Raw genomic sequence first — 20,610 nt, forward strand, 5'->3', positions numbered from 1 at the left:
AGAACATTGAAAAAGCAAGAGAGTTCCAGGGAAACATCTGCTTTATTGACTGTGCCAAAGCCTTTGACTGTGTGGATCCCAATAAACTGTGGAAATTCTGAAAGAGATGGGAATACTAGACCACCTGACCTGCCTCCTGAAAAATCTGTATGCAGGTCAGGAAGCAAGTTAGAACTGGACGTTAAACAACAGACTCGTTCCAAATAGGGAAAAGAGTATGTCAAGGCTGTATATTGTCACCCTGCTTATTTAACTTATATGCAGAGTACATCATGAGAAATGCTGGACTGGAAGAAACACAAGCTGGAATTAAGATTGCCGGGAGAAATATCAGTAACCTCAGATATGCAGATGACACCACCCTTATGGCAGAAAGTGAAGAGGAGCTAAAAAGCCTCTTGATGAAAGTAAAAGTGGAGAGTGAAAAAGTTGGCTTAAAGCTCAACATTCAGAAAGTGAAGATCATGGCATCTGGTCCCATCACTTCATGGGAAATAGATGGGGAAACAGTGGAAACAATGTCAGACTCTATTTTGGGGGGCTCCAAAATCACTGCAGATGGTGACTGCAGCCATGAAATTAAAAGGCACTTGCTCCTTGGAAGAAAAGTTGTGACCAACCTAGATAGCATATTAAAAAGCAGACATTACTTTGCCAACAAATGTCTGTCTAGTCAAAGCTGTGATTTTTCCAGTGGTCAAGTATGGATGTGAGAGTTGGGCTGTGAAGAAAGCTGAGCACCAAAGAATCGATGCTTTTGAACTGTGGTGTTGGAGAAGACTCTTGAGAGTCCCTTGGACTTCAAGGAGATCCAGCCAGTCCATCCTAAAGGAGATCAGTCCTGGGTGTTCATTGGAAGGACTGATACTGAAGCTGAAACTCCAATACTTGGGTCACCTGATGCAAAGAACTGACTCATTAGAAAAGACCCTGACACTGGGAAAGATTGAGGGCGGGAGGAGAAGGGGACAACAGAGGATGAGATGGTTGGAGGGCATCACTGACCCAATGGGGACATGAGTTTGAGTAAACTCCGGGAGTTGGTGATGGACAAGGAGGCCTGGCGTGCTGTGGTTTATGAGGTCGCAAAGAGTCAGACACGACTGAGCAATTGAACTGAACGAAGAAACTCAAACAGAGGCTCTGTATCAACCTAGAGGAGTGGGGTGGGAGGGAGATGGGAGAGAAGTTCGAAAGGGAGGGGATATATGTATGTCTTCGGCTGATTCTGGTTGACGTTTGACAGACAACAGCAAGATTCTGTAAAACAATTATTCTTCAGTAAAAAATAAATTTAAAAAAACCCTCAACATTAGCAATTCATTTTTATTTCCTTCTGACTAACTAAATGGGTATAAATTTTACTTTCCCCAAAGGAAACTTTTAAAACAATGGCTCTTATGGAGGGCCCATTTTAGGATCGTGGTTCCTTTTCCCCCTCTTACCCCTAGGTGGCAGCAAGAAGCAGAAGAACCTGCAGGAAAATAAAGCACGTCCTTGTGTTGCAGGGGCTGTATTCTTAGCACTTTTCTGATAATTGAAGTGTAGTTGATTACAGTGCTGTGTTAATTGCTGCTATACGTCAGAGTGATTCCGTTCTCTTCATGTGTGTCTGTATGTGCACCCTTCTTTTCCGCGTTCTTTTCTGTTACTTTACCATAGGAGATTAAATGCAGCTCTCCGTTGTGTGCAGGAGGACCTTGTCTGTTCATTCTGTGTATAAAGACTCAGACGTGCTACCCCAGCCTCCCGTGTCAGTCCTCTTCCCTCCTAGCGGCCATCAGGCTGTTCCCAGTCAGCGATTCTGCTTCTGTTTCACAGACACGCGCATTTCTGCCGTTTTTTCCTGCTGCTGTTCAGTCGCTCAGTCGCGTCCAGCTCTCTGCAACTGCGTGGCCTGTAGCCTGCCAGGCTCCTCTGTCCCTGGGGTTTCCCAGGCAAGATCACTGGAGTGGGCTGCCGTTGCCTTCTTCTCCAGGGGGTCTTTCGGTCCTGCATTTAAGGGACAGCACGTGGTGTTTGTCTTTCTCTTTCTGACTTCCTTTGTTTAGTGTGGTCTCAGCCGTGTTGCTGCAGATGGCGTTGCTTCCTTCTTCTCGGTCTGAGCAGTGCTCCACTGCATGTGCGCACCACGTCATCTCTGTCCATTCACTGCCGACAGACATTGGCGTCGTCTCCAGGACTTGGCTCTTGTGAATGCGCCACTGTGAACATAGTGGTGCCCGCACCTTTTTGAACTGCGGTTCTGTCTGAATAGATGGCCAGGAGTGCGGCTGCTGGGTCGTACGGCCACTCTGTCTCTAATCTTTCGAGGAAGCTCCATACTGTTCTCCGCGGTTGCTGCACCAGCTTACATTCCCACCAGCAGTGCAGGACGACAGCAGCGTTTATTTGTAGACTTTTAAAAGATGGCCATTTTGATCATTGTGCGGTGCTACCTCACTGTAGTTTTGATTGCATTTCTCTAATAATTAGCCACGTTGAGCATCTTTTCATGTGCCTGTTGGCCATCTGTAGGTCTGCTCTGGAGAAACATTTATAGGTCTGCCCATTCTTTGACTGCGCTGTTTCGGGTTTTTTGTTGTTGAGTTGTATGAGCTGTTTGTCTATTTTTGAAATTAGGTCCTTGAGGGTGGCATCATTTGCAAATATTTTCTCCCATTCTGCAGTCTGTCTTTTCATTTTGTCGATGGTTCCCTTTGCTGTGTAAAACCATGTAAGTTTCATTAGGTCGTGTTTGAGGTCTTTTGTCTTGCCGTGTGGTTTGTCTTTCTTTTGCCTTGGAAGATCTAAGAAAGCATTGGTACACTTTAGAGCAAGAAATGTTTTGCCTGTGATCTGTTCTAAGAGTTTTATGGTGCCATGTCTTATGTTTAAGTCTGTAAACCGTTTTGAGTTGATTTTTGTGTATGGTGAGAGGATTTGTTCTGACTTCATTGATTTACATGCAGCTATCCAGCTTTCCCAACATTGCTTTCTAAAGACACCGTCTTTTCCCCCTTGTGTCGCCTTGCTTCCTTTGTCGAAGGCCAGCCGATCGTAGGTGTGTGGTTTGACTTCCGGTCTCTGGTTCTGCTTCACTGACCCGTGTCTGCTGCTGTGCCAGTATCACGCTGGTTTGATGACTGTAGCTTTGTAGCATCATCTGGAGTCTGGAAGGGCTATGCTTCCAGCTCTACTCTTTTTCCTCAGGATTGCTCTGACAATTCTGGGTCTTTCGTGGCTCCATATGAATTTTAGGGTCATTTGTCCTAGTTCTTTGAGAAGTGTCATGGGTGATTTGACAGGGATTGCATTAAATCCGTGGCTTGCTTTGGGTCATGTGGCCATTTGAACTGTGTTAATTCTTCCAGTCCAAGGGCGTGGGATCGCTTTGCATTTCTTTCAGTCATCTTCAGTTTCCTTTTTAAATGTTTATAGTTTCCAGCAATGTAAGTCTTTCACCTCCTTGGTCAGGGTTATTCCTAAGTGTTTTATTTTGGGGTTTACCTTTTTAAAAGTGTTTGTTTGTTTTTTAAACATTCCTTTTCTGTTATGACTTTTTGGGGCTTCCCAGGTAGCTTAAAGAATCCACCTGCAGGAGACTCAGGAGACTTGGGTTTGATCCATGAGTCGAGAAGATCCCCTGGAGAAGGAAATGGCAACCCACTCCAGTATTCTTGCCGGGACACATTCCGTGGACAGAGGAGCCTGGCGGGCTTCAGTCCAGGGGCTCACAGAGTCCAGCACAGCTGAGTGACTGAGCACCCGTTTTAAAAGGTGTTTGTTTTTCCATTCCCTTTCTGATATTTCATTGTTGGTATAAAGAAATGCAATTGATTTATCTATTTAATCTTGCATCCTGCTACCCTGCTCAGTTTATCAGTTCTAGTAGGTTTTGGGTGAAGTATTTAGGGTTTTCTATATGTATTGTCATCTGCATGTAATGATAATTGTACCTTTTCTCTTCCAATCGGGATACCTTTTATTTCTTTTTCTTGCCTAATATCTGTGGCCAGGACTGTGTTGAATAGAAGAGGTGAGAGTGAGCATCCTTGTGTTATTCCAGAATTAGTGGGAAGGCTTTCAGTTCTTTACCATTGGATATTATATTGGCTGTGGATTTGTCATAAATTCATCATCTTGAGATATGTGTCCTTTATACATAGGGGCTGTGTTCTTGAGTGGGGTCCTAGGATCATGTTTTGCTTTTACCTCTGACCTACAGTTCCATTTATTCAGCATTTTTAACTTTCTGTGAGCTAACTTAAGTATCCAAATATCTATTTAAAGAAGTACTTGGGCAGAATTCATAGAACACTGTGCAGTCAGCTTTACCGGTTAAATAAGAAAGTCTTGAAGGAGAGGGAATGGAACATTGAGACTCAGAGATTGATAAAATTACCCTCCTTATTTTCCTGCTCATTGCGCATGTGTGTCTACAGGCGGTTTCTTGCGGAGAGCCGCTGCCCTTGGTCCCCTTGCCCCCCGCTCCCACCTGGGGATCAGGTGCTTCTGCACTCAGCCCCATAGAGTGGGTGTGGTGGGTCTGTGTCCTTCTCAGCAGCGCAGAGTGTCCCGTGCTGTTCTCTGAAATCTACCTAACGATAATGTTGAAAGCTGTTATTTGGAACTTTAAATAGCACCATGTAGATGCTTAGGGCTAGTGGGGGGTGTGGAATTGAGAATGGGGGATAAAGGATAAAAGACGTACCAGTAGGCATCGGCAAGGAGCAGCCATGCTTAGAGGGTGCGTGTTGGTGCCTCTGTCAGTGGAGGAGTTGAGTGCTGGCAGCTGGAAGCGGGGCTGGGGGACAGGGAGCAAGGACACCACTTGTCTTCCTCGCCTCCGCTGCCACGCTCTCTTGGTGAGCTCTCAGGGTGCTCACTGCTCTGCTGCTTGCATAGAGTGCTTGTCTTACTCTGTAGCCGTGTCCTAGAAGATTGGAAGCCCGTGGGACCGCCTCCTTTGTCTTGATATCCCCACAGCACTTGTCGCTGATACATGGTAGACGCTTAATAAGGGTCAGTTCAGTTCAGTTCAGTTGCTCAGTCGTGTCTGACTCTTTGCGACCCCGTGAATCGCAGCACGCCAGGCCTCCGTACCCATCACCAACTCCCGGAGTTCACTCAGACTCACATCCGTCGAGTCAGTGATGCCATCCAGCCATCTTATCCTCTGTCGTCCCCTTCTCCTGCCCCTAATCTCTCCCAGCAGCAGAGTCTTTGCCAATGAGTCAACTCTTCACATGAGGTGGCCAAAGTACTGGAGCTTCAGCTTTAGCATCATTCCTTCCAAAGAAATCCCAGGGCTGATCTCCTTCAGAATGGACTGGTTGGATCTCCTTGCAGTCCAAGGGGCTCTCAAGAGTCTTCTCCAACACCACAGTTCAAAAGCATCAATTCTTCGGCACTCAGCTTTCTTCACAGTCCAACTCTCACATCCATACATGACCACAGGAAAAACCATAGCCTTGACTAGACGGACCTTAGTCGGCAAAGTAATGTCTCTGCTTTTGAATATACTATCTAGGTTGGTCATAACTTTTCTTCCAAGGAGTAAGCGTCTTTTAACCTCATGGCTGCAGTCACCATCTGCAGTGATTTTGGAGCCCCAAAAAATAAAGTCTGACACTGTTTCTACTGATTCCCCATCTATTTCCCATGAAGTGATGGGACCAGATGCCATGATGTTCGTTTTCTGAATGTTGAGCTTTAAGCCAGCTTTTTCACTCTCCTCTTTAGTTTCATCAAGAGGCTTTTTAGCTCCTCATCACTTTCTGCCATAAGGGTGGTGTCATCTGCATATCTGAGGTTATTGATATTTCTCCCGGCAATCTTGATTCCAGCTTGTGTTTCTTCCAGTCCAGTGTTTCTCATGATGTACTCTGCATATAAGTTAAATAAGCAGGGTGACAATATACAGCCTTGACGTACTCATTTTCCTATTTGGAACCAGTCTATTCTTCCATATCCAGTTCTAACTGTTGCTTCCTGACCTGGATACAGATTTCTCAAGAGGCAGGTTAGGTGGTCTGGTATTCCCATCTCTTTCAGAATTTTCCACAGTTTATTGTGATCCGCACAGTCAAAGGCTTTGACATAGTCAACAAAGCAGAAATAGATGTTTTTCTGGAACTCTCTTGCTTTTTCCATGATCCGGCGGATGTTGGCAATTTGATCTCTGGTTGCTCTGTCTTTTCTAAAACCATCTTGAACATCTGGAAGATCACGGCTGACGTATCGATGAAGCCTGGCTTGGAGAATTTTGAGCATTACTTTACTAGCATGTGAGATGAGTGCAGTTGTGCGATAGTCTGAGCGTTCTTTTGCATTGCCTTTCTTTGAAATTGGAATGAAAACTGACCTTTGCCAGTCCTGTGGCCACTGCTGAGTTTTCCAAACTTGCTGGCATGTTGAGTGCAGCACTTTCACAGCATCATCTGTCAGGATTTGAAACAGCTCAACTGGAATGCCATGGTTAGTTGAACAAATGCAGTTGAGAAGATGGAAGTAAGGAACAATGCCAGGCAGACAGGACTGTATTGGAATTAACGGTCCTATTCAGAAGCGGTGGGGTCTGTGAGGGCTGGTGACTGGGTTCAGGGGGTGGAAGGTGCTCAGGGTTGGCGGGGAGGAGAGTGGGACAAAAGGCAGAGGACCTGTGAGGCGTATGAGGATGCAGCCAGGCCTGGAGAGAAGGGGTGGAGCCAGAGGGCACCTGGAAAGACTGGAGAGGGCATGGGAGTGCTGTGCTCTGAGACGGAGCCTGGAGCGCGTGATCAGCCCCCGACAAGGCCCAACCTACGCCAGCCAGGTCTCCTTCAGCTGCGAGCAGCAGAAATCCAAGTTAAACCAGCTTAAACATAAGGAGGAACTCATTGGTTCCTGTAAGTGAAAAGTCCAGGGGGATGGCTGGTCTCAGGCCTAACCTAGATCCGGGGACTCAAATGGTGTTCTCAAGAATGTATATATGTTCCGTGGCTCTTTCTCACGGGCTCCACTGTCAGGCACAGCCTCAGATTAGCTGACTCTGGGCCACATCAGACTTGTGTCCTACCGAAAGAGCTGCATATGTCCAGGGACTGACTCACGGACTGCAGCTGTGTTGCTTAGCCACAGTTGAGCTGGTCCTGATTCAGGCAAGGCCACAGGAAAGGAGAAGGGGAAGACAGCCCTGGAGGGGAAATGGGTGTGTGTTCCTGGAAGTGGAGAGTATAAACTAGGCAAGCAGAATCGGCAGGAGAGCACTCCAGGGGTGCAGACCCTGGTCTCAGTCACCTTCAGGAGCAGAGGGGTCACATACGTGGTGCTGTGTACGTGAGTCACTCTTCTCTATGTTTTTCAGCATCTCCATGATACGGTAAAGAGGAATCTCGACAGTGCCACTTCCCCTCAAAATGGTGATCAGCAGAATGGCTACGGAGATTTCTTTCCTGGGCACAAGAAGACGCGCCGAGAGGCCTCTCTCGGAGCCGCCGTCTCTTCCAACGGCCTGCCCCCGGCTTCCCCGCTTGGCCAGCCCGACAAGCCTGGCCCTGAAGCCCTGCAGGCCACTGGGAAGCACGCACTGGGCCTGGACTCCATCAGCAAGAAGTGTCTGGCAGACTCTAGCCTCCACCTGAACGGAGGCAGCAACACTAGTGAGTCATTTCCCCTGAGCCTGAATAAAGAACTGAAACAGGAGCCCATGGATGACCTGCCTTGCATGATCGCAGGGGCCGGAGGCTCCATCTCTCAAGGCAACCTCATGCCTGACCTCAACCTCAATGAGCAGGAGTGGAAGGAGCTCATTGAGGAGCTGAACAGGTCAGTGCCTGATGAAGACATGAAGGATCTGTTCAATGAGGACTTTGAAGAGAAGAAGGACCCAGAGTCTTCTGGTTCTGCCACACAGACCCCCTTGGCACAGGAGATTAATATTAAGACAGAATTCTCTCCAGCGGCCTTTGAACAGGAACAGTTAGGCTCTCCACAAGTGAGGGCTGGGTCTGCAGGACAGACCTTTATGGGGCCTTCATCTGGCCCTGTGACCACAGATTCACCCAGCCTCGGGGGCTCCCAGCCCCTCTTCCACACCGCTGGTCAGCCTGGGGTGGACAGCCCCAGTCCCAGCCTGATGCCGGCATCAGCCCAGGCCCAGAATGCACAGAGAGCCCTCTCCAGTGTGGTGCTGCCTAGCCAGGGCCCAGGCGGAGGCTCAGAGCTGTCCTCTGCCCACCAACTCCAGCAGATCGCTGCCAAGCAGAAGCGTGAGCAGATGCTCCAGAACCCGCAGCAGGCTGCCCCAGCACCCGCTCCAGGCCAGATGTCCACGTGGCAGCAGACAGGCCCCGCCCACAGTCCCTTAAACGCCCCTTACCCCGTGGAAAAGCCAGCGAGCCCTCCTGGTTACAAGCCAGACTTCACCACTTCCAAACTGCTCATGATGCCCAGTGTCAACAAGAGCTCCCCTCGACCTGGAGGCCCCTACCTCCAGCCCAGCCATGTGAGCCTGCTGAGCCACCAGCCGCCAAGTAACTTGAATCAGAACCCCGTGGCTAGCCAAGGCTCGGTGCTGGACTATGGCAACACCAAGCCCCTTTCTCACTACAAAGCAGACTGTGGACAAGGCGGCCCTGGGGCTGGCCAGAGCAAGCCGGCCCTGATGGCTTATCTTCCCCAGCAGCTGCCTCATCTTAGCAGTGAGCAGAGCTCCTTATTTCTGATAAAACCAAAGCCAGGAAATATGCCCTTCCGATCACTGGTCGCACCTAGCCAGGTGAGCACGGGTCTTTGCTCTGATACTCTGCATTCACGTCCACCCACTGAGTGGTTTTTCAGGTCCCAGATAGTTGGGGAACAAAGGGAGTAAGTGAGCAGCTACTTTTTGACTTCCAACTCCCTTGGGAATAAAAATCGACCAAGCAAACCAGGATTGATTCTCAGTAGAATAGGATAGAACCCTTGGACTTGGTCTGGTGTCTCTCTCATGCCACACAACTTAAATCATTCGTGGCCGTGTTTTGAAGGTAAAGATCATGTTTAATGTCCTTAGAGGCTCTGCTTTTTTAAACAAACTTTCAGATATGTATGTTCAAAATGCCCTAAGTTTTAGTAAGCTTATAACATTTAGGTGAATGCTGCTTCCTAACAGGTCTCAATTCCATGGTTATTTACTTAAGGCTCTCAAGCCTGGCAGAATCACTGGGTCTGAAGGGTGGAGGATGGTCGAGAACCGTTTTATCATGATCATTGTTTGCATTTCTACTCACATTCACGTTCTAAAGTGTCCCCCACCCCCGGAAGAGTAAACAAACAGCATTCCCAGCCTTCCTCAGAGCTAGCGCTGGCTTCTCTCCACCGCAGTACGTCCTGGACTGCCCTCCACACCTTCCACGCAGATGGATCCGCTGACGCTTAGCGGACAGTAGTGTGACTTTATACCAGTTGTATGACAGTTGTTTTGTCATGGTGCAGTGAGGTATCTCCTTCCTTTTACTACTGTAAGTAAAAGGCTGCAGTGAATGTACCCTTGTGTATTTGTAACACACTAACATTTTAAAACATTCATCATATTTCCTGTACAGATATTGCTAGATAAATTAAAACTATTTCCAAAAATAAAATAGATAAATAAACTCATCAGTGGCCACAGGACTGGAAAACGTCAGTTTTCATTCCAATCCCAAAGAAACGCAATGCCAAAGAATGTTCAAACTACTGCACAATTGCACTCATCTCAGACACTAGCAAAGTAATGCTCAAAATTCTCCAAGGCAGGCTTCAACAGTACGTGAACCAAGAACTTGCAGATGTTCAAGCTGGATTTACAGAAAGCAGAGGAACCAGAGATCAAATTGCCAACATCCATTGGATCATCAAAAAAGCAGGAGAGTTCCAGAAAAACATCTACTTCTGCTTTATTGACTTACGCCAAAGCCTTTGACTGTGTGGATCACAACAAACTGTGGGAGATTCTTCAAGAGACGGGAATACCAGACTACCTTATCTGCCGCCTGAGAAATCTTTATGCAGGTCAAGAAGCAACAGTTAGAACTGGACATGGAACAACAGAGTAGTTCCAAATAGGGAAAGGAGTACGTCAAGGTTGTATATTGTCACCCTGCTTATTTAACTTATATGCAGAGTACATCATGAGAAATACCAGGCTGGAGGAAGCACAAGCTGGAATCAAGATTGCTGGGAGAAATATCAATAATCTCAGATACGCGGATGACCCAAACCTTATGGCAGAAAGTGAAAAAGAGCTAAAGAACCTCTTAATGAGAGTTAAAGAACTGGCTTAAAACTCAACATTCAGAAAACTAAGATCATGGTATCTGGTCCCATCACTTCATGGCAAATAGATGAGAAAACAGTGGAAACAGTGACAGACTTTTTTTGGAGCTCCACAATCACTGCAGATGGTTATTGCAGCCATGAAATTAAAAGACACTTGCTCCTTGGAAGGAAAGCTATGACCAACCTAGACAGCATATTAAAAAGCAGAGACATTACTTTGCAAACAAAGGTCTGAAAGCTATGGTTTTTCCAGTAGTCATGTATGGATGTGAGAGTTGGACTATAAAGAAAGCTGAGTGCCGAAGAATTGATTCTTTTGAACTGTGGTGTTGGAGAAGACTCTTGGTGTTGGAAGAGTCCCTTGGACTGCAAGAGATCAAATCAGTCAATCCTAAAAGAAATCAGGCCTGAATATTCGTTGGAAGAACTGATGCTGAAGCTGAAACTCCAATACTTTGGCCACCTGATGTGAAGAACTGATTCATTGGAAAAGACCCTGGTGCTGGGAAGGATTGAAAGCAAGAGGAGAAGGGGACGACAGAGGATGAGATGGTTGGATGGCATCACTGACTCGGTGGACATGAGTTTGAGCAAGCTTTGGGAGTTCGTGATGAACAAGGAAGCCTGGCGTGCTGCAGTCCATGGGGTTGCAAAGAGTCGGACACGACTGAGCTACTGAACTGAACATTTTAAAAATAGAAAAACTCTATGCTAGTAATATCTGAGGAAATTGACAAGTTTCAGATCGTAGTAACGATGTGTAAATGGGCACAGTGCTTTCAGAAAGTAATTTGACATTATATAGTTTTCATAAGCCATAAAAATGTTTGTAAACGTTGACACATTATACCTCTGCAAGAAATAATACAAAAAAAGAGAAAGAATGTTATGTACGAGATATTCATTGCATGGTTATTTCTGATAGCCAAAAACTGAAAGCAGTGTAAGCATCTCTCAGTAGAAGAACGTATGTGTAATGTTCCTCCTTCTGCTCATTTCAGCCAGTATATTGCCACATGGACAGAGGAGCCTGGTGGGCTACAGTCCATGGAGCTGCAAGAGCTGGACACAGCTCAGTGACTAAACAAGAGCAGCGCATCTGACGGAAGCCAAGCAGTCTGTCCCAGGAAAACGCTGTACATAGGTGGACAAACTGTATAATTTTTCTTGGTTCAGCCCTGCCACCAGGGGCCCAAGGTTTGCACACTCAGGGTAGCCTCTTCATCAACCAGTGTCCCTCAGAAACTTCTCTGGGGGCCTATCTGTGCCCATGTATTCCAGTAAGGGAGCATTTACAAGCTACAGTTGCTTTTGGAACTGGGTATGCAGGTATGCAAGTTTAAGCCACTGGTGAATTGGAGGAAACAATGCTAACACTTAGCTACTAACTGTTCATTGCCGTGCCTGGACACTCGGGTGTTAGTGCTTTTGGTTTCCAGCCCTGCCTTGCTGGGAGGGCTCTGGAGTCATGTGCCAAAAGAGCAGAGGCTTCAAAGAGAACCTGGAGCCAGGCTTTCAGTAAATAGAGCTCGTCCACCCTGATCAGGCCTCAAAGTCCTCAGTGTGTCCCACCTGACTTGAGGCCCCCTTGTCTCTGTTGACAGGACCAGAACCCTCCCAATGTCCCTGTACCGACGCAGGCTGCCAGTGTGGGGACTCAGCCACCTGCTGTTTCCGTGGCCAGCACTCACAGTAGCTCCTCCTATATCAGTAACCAGCAGCAGGCAGCTATAATGAAGCAGCATCAGTTGCTTTTGGACCAACAGAAGCAGAGGGAGCAGCAACAAAAACATTTGCAGCAACAGCAGTTTTTGCAAAGGCAACAGCACCTTCTGGCAGAACAGGTAAAGAGAAAGGCGGGAGAAAACTCTACCCCCACCCCTTCCCGTGTTTGCCTGCCTCCCAGGTCGCTGCAGTGGCTGCAAGCTTCCATATGTATGTATGTGGATTTGTGATTATTTGTATGTCTGGTTTTAGATTACTCTGGGAAACAGGAGTGGGCTATTTCTCAGACAGTGGTAGCCTGTGTCCGGGCAGCTTTATGTCACTTAGTGGGGATTAATGAAGGTGGAATCTCAATGTATTAGAACCAGTTTTCCAGCAGCTTCCAAAAGAGTTTGCTATAAGGCAGAACATAGAGTAGGGAAATGAAGACATGCTTGAGGCCCTGGGATTGGAGAATTAGGACTGACAACCCCCTCCTCTCCCTGCAGTTTGTTTGCCCCCTTGGTGATCAGATTGTCCTGCTGCTGCTGCTGCTGCGGCTAAGTCGCTTCAGTCGTGTCCGACTCTGCGACCCCATAGACGGCAGCCCACCAGGCTCCCCCGTCCCTGGGATTCTCCAGGCAAGAACACTGGAGTGAGTTGCCATTTCCTTCTCCAGTGCATTAAAGTGAAAAGTGAAAGTGAAGTCACTTAGTCGAGTCCGACTCTTCGTGACCCCATGGACTGCAGCCCACCAGGCTGCTCCGTCCATGGGATTTTCCAGGTTACAGGAATTCTCAGGACTTTAAATTACATCCTAAGACAGAAGAGAACTAGTTACCTAGGGGATAAAGTTGATTGAGGACGACTTTAAAACCGACAGTACTGCCTCAGTTTCACCATGTATTAAATAACAGCTTTTGGGGGATATAATTCACATGACATACAGTTCACCCATTTAAAGTATACAATTCAAATGGTTTTCAGTTTAGTTGGAGTTACACACCATCACCATAACCAGTTTTAGAACATTACCTAAAAGAAACCCTGTACCCATTAAAAGTTATTCGTTCATCTTCCTAAGCCTAGGCAACCACTGATCTACTTTTTATCCCTATAGATTTGCCTGTTTGGGACATTTCACATAAAGCATTTGGGATTCAGCCATCCTGTCTCGTGTATCAGAACTCCATTCCTTTCTGTGGCTCCTTAGGTCTGACCCATCATTCTGTGTCATACTGTTTACTACGAGTCCCCCAGATGAGATTGTGAACATTATCTCCACAGGAGTCCCTCTGAGTAACAAACCTGAACAGTTTACTTTTCTCTGATCGTTTTGTTTTTGTTTTATGGGGGTCTTGTTTTCTGTTGATCTTGGCATTTTCTAGGAGAAGCAGCAGTTTCAGCGCCATCTGACCCGCCCGCCACCCCAGTATCAAGACCCAACACAGAGCACCTTCCCACAACAGGTTGGACAGTTCACAGGTGAGGAGTGTTTGAGACGATGGTGTGGGGCGGGGGAAGGCAGGCACTGAACAGATGTTCCCCTCATGCTGACTTTCTGCTGTCTGCTCAGCTTTGCATTATAGCTGCTAAATGGACTTACATGCTCCTGTAGCTTCAGTCTGTGTGAGGAGCCTGGCTCTCTGGGTGACCTGTAGGTCAGCCAGAGAAGGAGGACAGAAGCAGGCTGCTTTGGCTGGGTCCCTGGCTATATAGTCGTTTAAGGCAAAATCATTTCTAGTTGAAAGATATCTTATCCATAGGAAGTAGCTTCTGTAATTCTTAAGAAAGTTCTTTGCGTCTACTGTTACATGTCTCTTTAAAAAATGATCCTGTCCTATTTTCCAGATAAGGAGAAACTTAATGTGCTTGTGGCCTTTTGCTTCTTTTCTTCTTTCTGTCTACTCATGTTGGTGTCAGCAGCAGACAGTTGATCTGGTGGGGGCAGGAAGCGTTCTGAGGTTTCAGCTGTCATGTCTCAGATGCGGGAGAGAACCTGACCAGCATTGTGCAGGCTGTTGCTCTAGAAATACTGAGAGAGGTCAGCTGATAGATGCAGAAAAGTCCAGGCCGTACTTGCTTTCCTGGCTCTTGGACTATCTTCAAAGCCTGTGCTTTCCTCGGTTAGTGGCTCCCGCACAGCCCCTCTCCTGCGCGCACAGCGCGCACTCAGCTATGGCCAGCTCCCGCACAGCCCCTCTCCTGCGCGCACAGCGCGCACTCAGCTATGGCCAGCTCCCGCACAGCCCCTCTCCTGCGCGCACAGCGCGCACTCAGCTATGGCCAGCTCCCGCACAGCCCCTCTCCTGCGCGCACAGCGCGCACTCAGCTATGGCCAGCTCCCGCACAGCCCCTCTCCTGCGCGCACAGCGCGCACTCAGCTATGGCCAGCTCCCGCACAGCCCGTCTCCTGCGCGCACAGCGCGCACTCAGCTATGGCCAGCTCCCGCACAGCCCCTCTCCTGCGCGCACAGCGCGCACTCAGCTATGGCCAGCTCCCGCACAGCCCCTCTCCTGCGCGCACAGCGCGCACTCAGCTATGGCCAGCTCCCGCACAGCCCCTCTCCTGCGCGCACAGCGCGCACTCGGCTATGGCCAGCTCCCGCACAGCCCGTCTCCTGCGCGCACAGCGCGCACTCGGCTATGGCCAGCTCCCGCACAGCCCCTCTCCTGCGCGCACAGCGCGCACTCGGCTATGGCCAGCTCCCGCACAGCCCCTCTCCTGCGCGCACAGCGCGCACTCGGCTATGGCCAGCTCCCGCACAGCCCCTCTCCTGCGCGCACAGCGCGCACTCGGCTATGGCCAGCTCCCGCACAGCCCCTCTCCTGCGCGCACAGCGCCCCCCCCCCCCCCCCCCCCCCCGCGCACTCGGCTATGGCCAGCTCCCGCACAGCCCCTCTCCTGCGCGCACAGCGCGCACTCGGCTATGGCCAGCTCCCGCACAGCCCCTCTCCTGCGCGCACAGCGCGCACTCAGCTATGGCCAGCTCCCGCACAGCCCCTCTCCTGCGCGCACAGCGCGCACTCGGCTATGGCCAGCTCCCGCACAGCCCGTCTCCTGTGCGCACAGGCAGTGTCTTTGTTAGTGCTGTCGCCACACATCAGTGCTTGAGACAGTCCCACACGGCAGGGTCCCCGAAGACAGGCCCCCTGATCCCCAGCGCAGCCTGCGCCGCAGAGCAGGCGCTCGGTGCACGCCTTCTGATTGCCTCCCTTCCGCACCCTGCGGCGCCGCACCGTGTGGGCCCTCATCCGAGTGACCCTGTCAGTCCCCGGCCAGCGAGGCCTGAGCCAGCCGCAGTCCAGTTACCCTGCGGCCCTACAGCCCTGTCCCCGTGTTGGGGCTGCAGCCCCTCTGGATGTGGCCAGGACCATCTCTTCCGTTTACCCCAGACGCTCTCCCCACACCCTGGCCACAGAGTTTGCCCCTTCCTCTGTGCCTTTTCTTTCTTCAATGTACCTGTCTCAATCTCCTTATTGCTCCAGACCGGCCTCCATTCCACCCTGTGGGGAGCCTTTGGCCCCCAGGGCTCTCTTCTTTAAGGTTCCAGTGATCGTGCGTGTCTGGTGGGGTGTCAGAACACTGCCCTTGCCTTGCGCGCCTGCGGGGTGGCAGTTGCTGCGTGGGTCTTAGCTGTGTCTCCTAGTGGTGGTGAAGCAGCGCTGGCCTGGCTGACAGCACTCTCTCTCTCTTCTAGGGCCCTCTTCTGCCATGCCTGGTGTGAACAGCTTGGGTCCATCTAGCTCCAGCTGTCCCCGAGTGTTCCCTCAGGCTGGGAATCTGATGCCAATGGGCCCTGGACACACTTCGGTTTCTTCTCTCCCCTCAAACTCAGGCCAGCAGGACCGGGGTGTGGCTCAGTTCACTGGCTCCCAAAGCATGCCCCAGAGCAGCCTCTACGGCATGACTTCCGGCATAACCCAGATGGTTGCCCAGCCTCCACCACAGGCCACCAACGGACATGCCCACATTCCGCGGCAGACCAGCGTGGGCCAGAACACCTCGGTTTCAGCTGCCTATGGACAGAACTCGCTGGGGAACTCTGGTCTCTCCCAGCAGCACAGTAAGGGGACCCTGAACTCGGGTTTAACTAAGCCACAGGTCCCAAGGGTATCAGCAGCCATGGGAGGCCAGAATTCCACCTGGCAACATCAGGGAATGCCAAACCTGAGCGGCCAGCCCCCAGGAAACAGCACCGTAAGCCCGTTCACTGCAGCCTCCAGTTTCCACCTGCAGCAGGCCCACCTGAAAATGTCCAGCCCGCAGTTCTCTCAGGCGATGCCCAGCAGACCCATGGCCCCCATGAGCTCAGCAGCTGTGGCAGGGCCCATGCTGCCCACTGTGAACGCACAGCAGAGGACCAGTGCCCCTGCCCCAGCACCTCCCCAGGGAGCCCCACAGCAGGGCTTGTCGGGCCTGAGCCCGGCAGGGCCAGAGCTGGGGGCCTTCAGCCAGAGCCCTGCCCCAGCCATGGGCGGCCGGCCAGGCCTGCACTGTGCCCAGGCCTACCCCGTGCGGACCGCAGGCCAGGAGCTGCCCTTCGCCTACAGCGGGCAGCCGGGCAGTGGCGGGTTGGCCAGCATGGCTGGGGACGCCGACCTGATCGACTCCCTGCTGAAGAACAGGACTTCAGAGGAGTGGATGAGTGATCTGGATGACCTCCTTGGGCCTCAGTAGCAGGAGGATTTGTGGTGTTTTCAGTGTTCACACAGCCTGTATTTTTGTTCTCAGATTCAAGAAAGAGTAACTACTTTGGACCAAAAGCCCACAGCCCAGGGAGCCGGGCAGGCAGAGCTGAGGCCTGGTCCTCCCGGGACCGTGGGGCCCACGGCTCCCAGCCAGCAGTTGGTATGTCGGGCTGGCCCGCCCCCATCTGCTGGTGTCACTGTATGGGGTTGGCACAGCACGACAGGGTTCTACAGGTGGTTTTTTAATCCAGAAGACCAAAAAGCCAACAGTAAAACCCCTTGACGCCAGGTTTATAAAAATCTGTGCTATCATTTTGATCTAATCCAAGATTTCTCCACTTGGCCCAGTGTTGGGACAGATTTTTGTTGAAACTTTATAGTGGAACTATTTGCAATTTGTAGCATAGAAAAGATTTTTTAAAGGTTTTAAGGTTTTAAAACAGATTAGGGTAGGTGGTTAAAATCTATAAGTGGCATTGGAAACTTAGGGTTTCCTTTTGATCAAGAGCCTTTTTTATTCCTGCTCTTTGTCAGCTTTCAGGACAAAGAGAGGCTCACTGGAAAATTGCATGTGCCAAAAAGGAACGGGATGCCGTGAGCAGCAGAGCTAGTGGCAGAGATGCGGTCGTTACTGCAGCCCCGCGTTCTCCCAGAGTGCTGTTCTTCCGCGTTGGCATTCAGGGGGACCTGGGCTGAGGAGTCCCTTCCTCCCGTGTTTTCAGAGCAGGACCCCAGGCTAAAGGCTGTAATACAAACTGGGGCTCCTGTGTCTCTCTTGTTGTGACTCCCCAGCGTTTGCAGTTTCTCTGGAGACTCGTATTTACTGTATCAGGAAGGTGATCATTGTTGAGTTGTGCACAGGTGTCTTCTTTCACCCTGTCTTCATTTCCCATAACCGTTCTTTCTGCCTCCCGTTCTTTATTTCTCCAGCCCAAGTGGAAAACCTCCTTATGGCACTAATTTACTAGATTGGAGAGGAAAAGAGTCATTAGAACTCCCCAGGAAACCCTAGCATTGTAAGGAGGCGGGTATCCCCTCCCCAGAAAGCAGAGGTTCAGGGGAAGGAGGAAAGAGGACACAGGCCAGAGGAAGGGGGCCCCACTCCGTTCTGCTACTGCTGCCACTGCCTCTTCAGACGACTTGCACTTTTTAGAGAGAATTGCTTTGTAACACTAACACATCCTTTCTAAAAATTCAAGTGGATTTCTCTTTTAAGGTCTATGACTGTTTAGGTCTTGACTAAGCTAAGAGTCCACGTAGTAGTATTACCTGTGGGCCGTTGTGGAAAGTGAAGACGGAGAGAGCACTTCAGTATAGCAGAAGCAGTAAGCATAGGGTGAAACTCTTTCAGATGGAATGCTGGAGGGAAAGTAGTACACTGAAAAGAGTGGCTTATATGCAGAGTGGTCTCTGGCGGAATCACAACCCCATTTTTATTTCCCTGGAGTTTCAAAATGGATAATTCAAGGAGTATCATATGTGAAAAATTGAGCCAAGAAAAGTGCTCACACAACCAGCTTGAGTGGCTTTGAGGGGATGAAGGGTTGTGCACACATCGGTTGTTACTTTGCACCAGCAGTGCCTTTCATGGGGGTGCTTGGACCCTCAGGTCTTCTCTAGTAGCCATTTGCCGCCGTGAGTGGCGTTCGGGCCATTTCCCTTTTATCGCCCTCCCAGCCTTCCCCGGAGGCTGGATATAGCTCAGAGAAAGGGATGCGTCATAAAGCCAGTGGAGACGCCGCCCTCCGAGTGAGCGCCCCAGTCTGAAGGGGAAGAGGGTGACTTCAGTGGGTTTTTTTTTTTTTTTTACCAAAAATAGCGGCTGGAGGCTGGTGATGGGTCCCTGTTCCTCTCCCGGTCTCCCTCTGGCTGCCGCTCACCTCTGTCCTCGGCACTCACACCTCTGCCCCGCCTTGTGGGGAGGGCTGCCCCTGCCTTAGTCCTGGGGCCACCCAGACAGATGGCAGGCTTCTCACCTGCTGCTTGTCAGAGCAATAAATGTGATGCTTGGGGGCCCCCCGGGGAGCTGCCAGTGGCTTTATTTATGAATCTGGTTTTTGGGTAGTCAGGGAAGGAGACAACTCCACTTCAGTGCAAACCCCCATCTTCCAGGAGCCATGACTCAAAAGAAAAGGGTGCTCGGACTTTTGTTATACACATTTGCTTTGTGTAAATAAATGTTTACAATTTTATATTAAAGATGGAGTAAGCGTTAGAGCTTCTGACTGTATATTTTTTACTTTTATAGATTTAAAAACTATGATCCTTTATAATATGTGTTTTGGGGGGCTATAAGTTTTATGACAAACAGTTGGTATTGTTAACTTTTTACTGTCATCAAAGTGCATACAAATTCTATTAATTCCCTTATTCTTTTCCTTCCTTAACTCTGGTATACACCAAAAAGAAGTCTTTCCTTTCCTGTTTTATCACTATAAAATAATAAAAGTATTTTGCTAGTATGGAAACTGCCCATGTATTTTACTTCACGTGGCCGTGCCGGCGAGGCAGGCGGCGGACCAGTGCACAGCTGCTTTGTTCGGTAGTTTTGTGATTTAGCTGCCTTTTTAATGGACGTTGGTGGTGGGGGTGTTGGGCTTGGTTTCCCTCAGAGTGACTTTTACATTTGATAGATAGAGAGAAATGATAGATAGGAAATTAGCACTGACTTTGCCTAGGGCCGCCGGCCTCTCCCCTCTGGCTCATCCATGTCCTCTGTCTAATGTGAGGAAAGTTGGACCAGATAAGTCAGGGACACTGTAGGTCCTCGGCAGTTCAGGTGTTCTACTTAAAACCCTTAGGTTTTAAGGTTGTCAGCGCAGTTCTCCGGGTCTTGTTTCGTCTCCTTTTTTATGTGAGAATGCGTGTGCTCTGGCACGTCCACCCCTCACTCCTGCCGATGTCATGCTGCCGAGGGCATCCAATGGAGACGCACCGGGAGCCTGGAAAGTGCGTCTGCTCAGGGACTTCTCACCTTGGGCACAGGCTGGAAGAGGGTCAGGCCTGGAGAAGCGGAAGCTCTCAGAAGAGCAGGAGGGAGCAGCCTTCAGGGAGGAAGCCCGTCACGTGATGGAATGAAAAGGTTTGGTTGCTCTGATGGAGCCCCGAATGTAGGGCGCAGGGAAGGGAAGAACACCAGACTCAGAAAGTCTTGGCTGAGAACGCACAGAATGCGTGTGGGGGCGGGGGTCGCTCTCCCTAGTGCTCAGAGAGGTCCGAAAGGGTAAAAGGGAGGCGGTTGTGCTGGTCAGAGGCAGACTGCGGTACAGCGCTCTCTGTGGGAAGAGGTTTTGAAAAAGGCAGTAAGCTCCTTTAAAATATTCATGTCATCTGTCCACCCCAGCAATTCCAACTCTGAGAAGCCATCCTTGAAAATAAATCCAGGTGCAGAAAAAGTTGATAACAGTGGTGTTCCTGATAGTGTTATTCATAACCGCAAAAAACTAGGAGAATCAGACAAAGAGTTGTCAGAAGGGGTTAGTTAAGTAAGTTGCCATACTCCCACTTGATGAGATATTGTGTATATATATATATTTTTTTTTTTTTAATATTAAGGTTTTTTTAAATTTTTGATTGGAGGATAATTGGTTTACAGTGTTGGTTTCTGCTGTGAAACGGCGTGAATCCACTATGCTGCTGCTGCTGTTTAGTCACTAAGTTGTGTCCAACTCTGCAACCCCATGGACTGTAGCCTACCAGTCCGTGGGGTTTTCCAAGCAAGAATACCAGTTGCATTTCTTTCTCCAGGGGATCTTTCCAGACCAGGGATCAGAGCCGTGTCTCCTGCTTGGCAGGCAGATTCCTAACCACTGAGCCCCCTGGGAAGCCCCAGACCAGCCCTAAGGATACATATGTTCCCTCCCTCTTGAGCCTCCCTGCTGCCCTCATCCCACCCCACCCGAGTCATCGCAGAGGGCCAGGCTGACTTCCCTGTGCCGAACAGCTGCTCCC

The 20,610-nt window shown here is 49.8% G+C and overlaps 1 protein-coding gene across 1 annotated transcript in view; it reads left to right on the forward strand.

The window, feature by feature from the left end:
* The window catches only part of MAML1 (mastermind like transcriptional coactivator 1), a 61,617-nt gene extending 42,490 nt beyond the window's left edge, over window positions 1–19,127 (forward strand). The window contains exons 2-5 of the mRNA XM_018051602.1: window positions 7,328–8,740; window positions 11,868–12,107; window positions 13,356–13,452; window positions 15,669–19,127. Coding sequence (XP_017907091.1) covers window positions 7,328–8,740; window positions 11,868–12,107; window positions 13,356–13,452; window positions 15,669–16,648 — 2,730 coding nt within the window. The 3' untranslated portion in view covers window positions 16,649–19,127. The remainder of the gene's footprint in view (window positions 1–7,327; window positions 8,741–11,867; window positions 12,108–13,355; window positions 13,453–15,668) is intronic.

The sequence above is a fragment of the Capra hircus genome, chromosome 7, assembly GCF_001704415.2.
Source record: "Capra hircus breed San Clemente chromosome 7, ASM170441v1, whole genome shotgun sequence".
Taxonomy (NCBI): Eukaryota; Metazoa; Chordata; class Mammalia; order Artiodactyla; family Bovidae; genus Capra; species Capra hircus.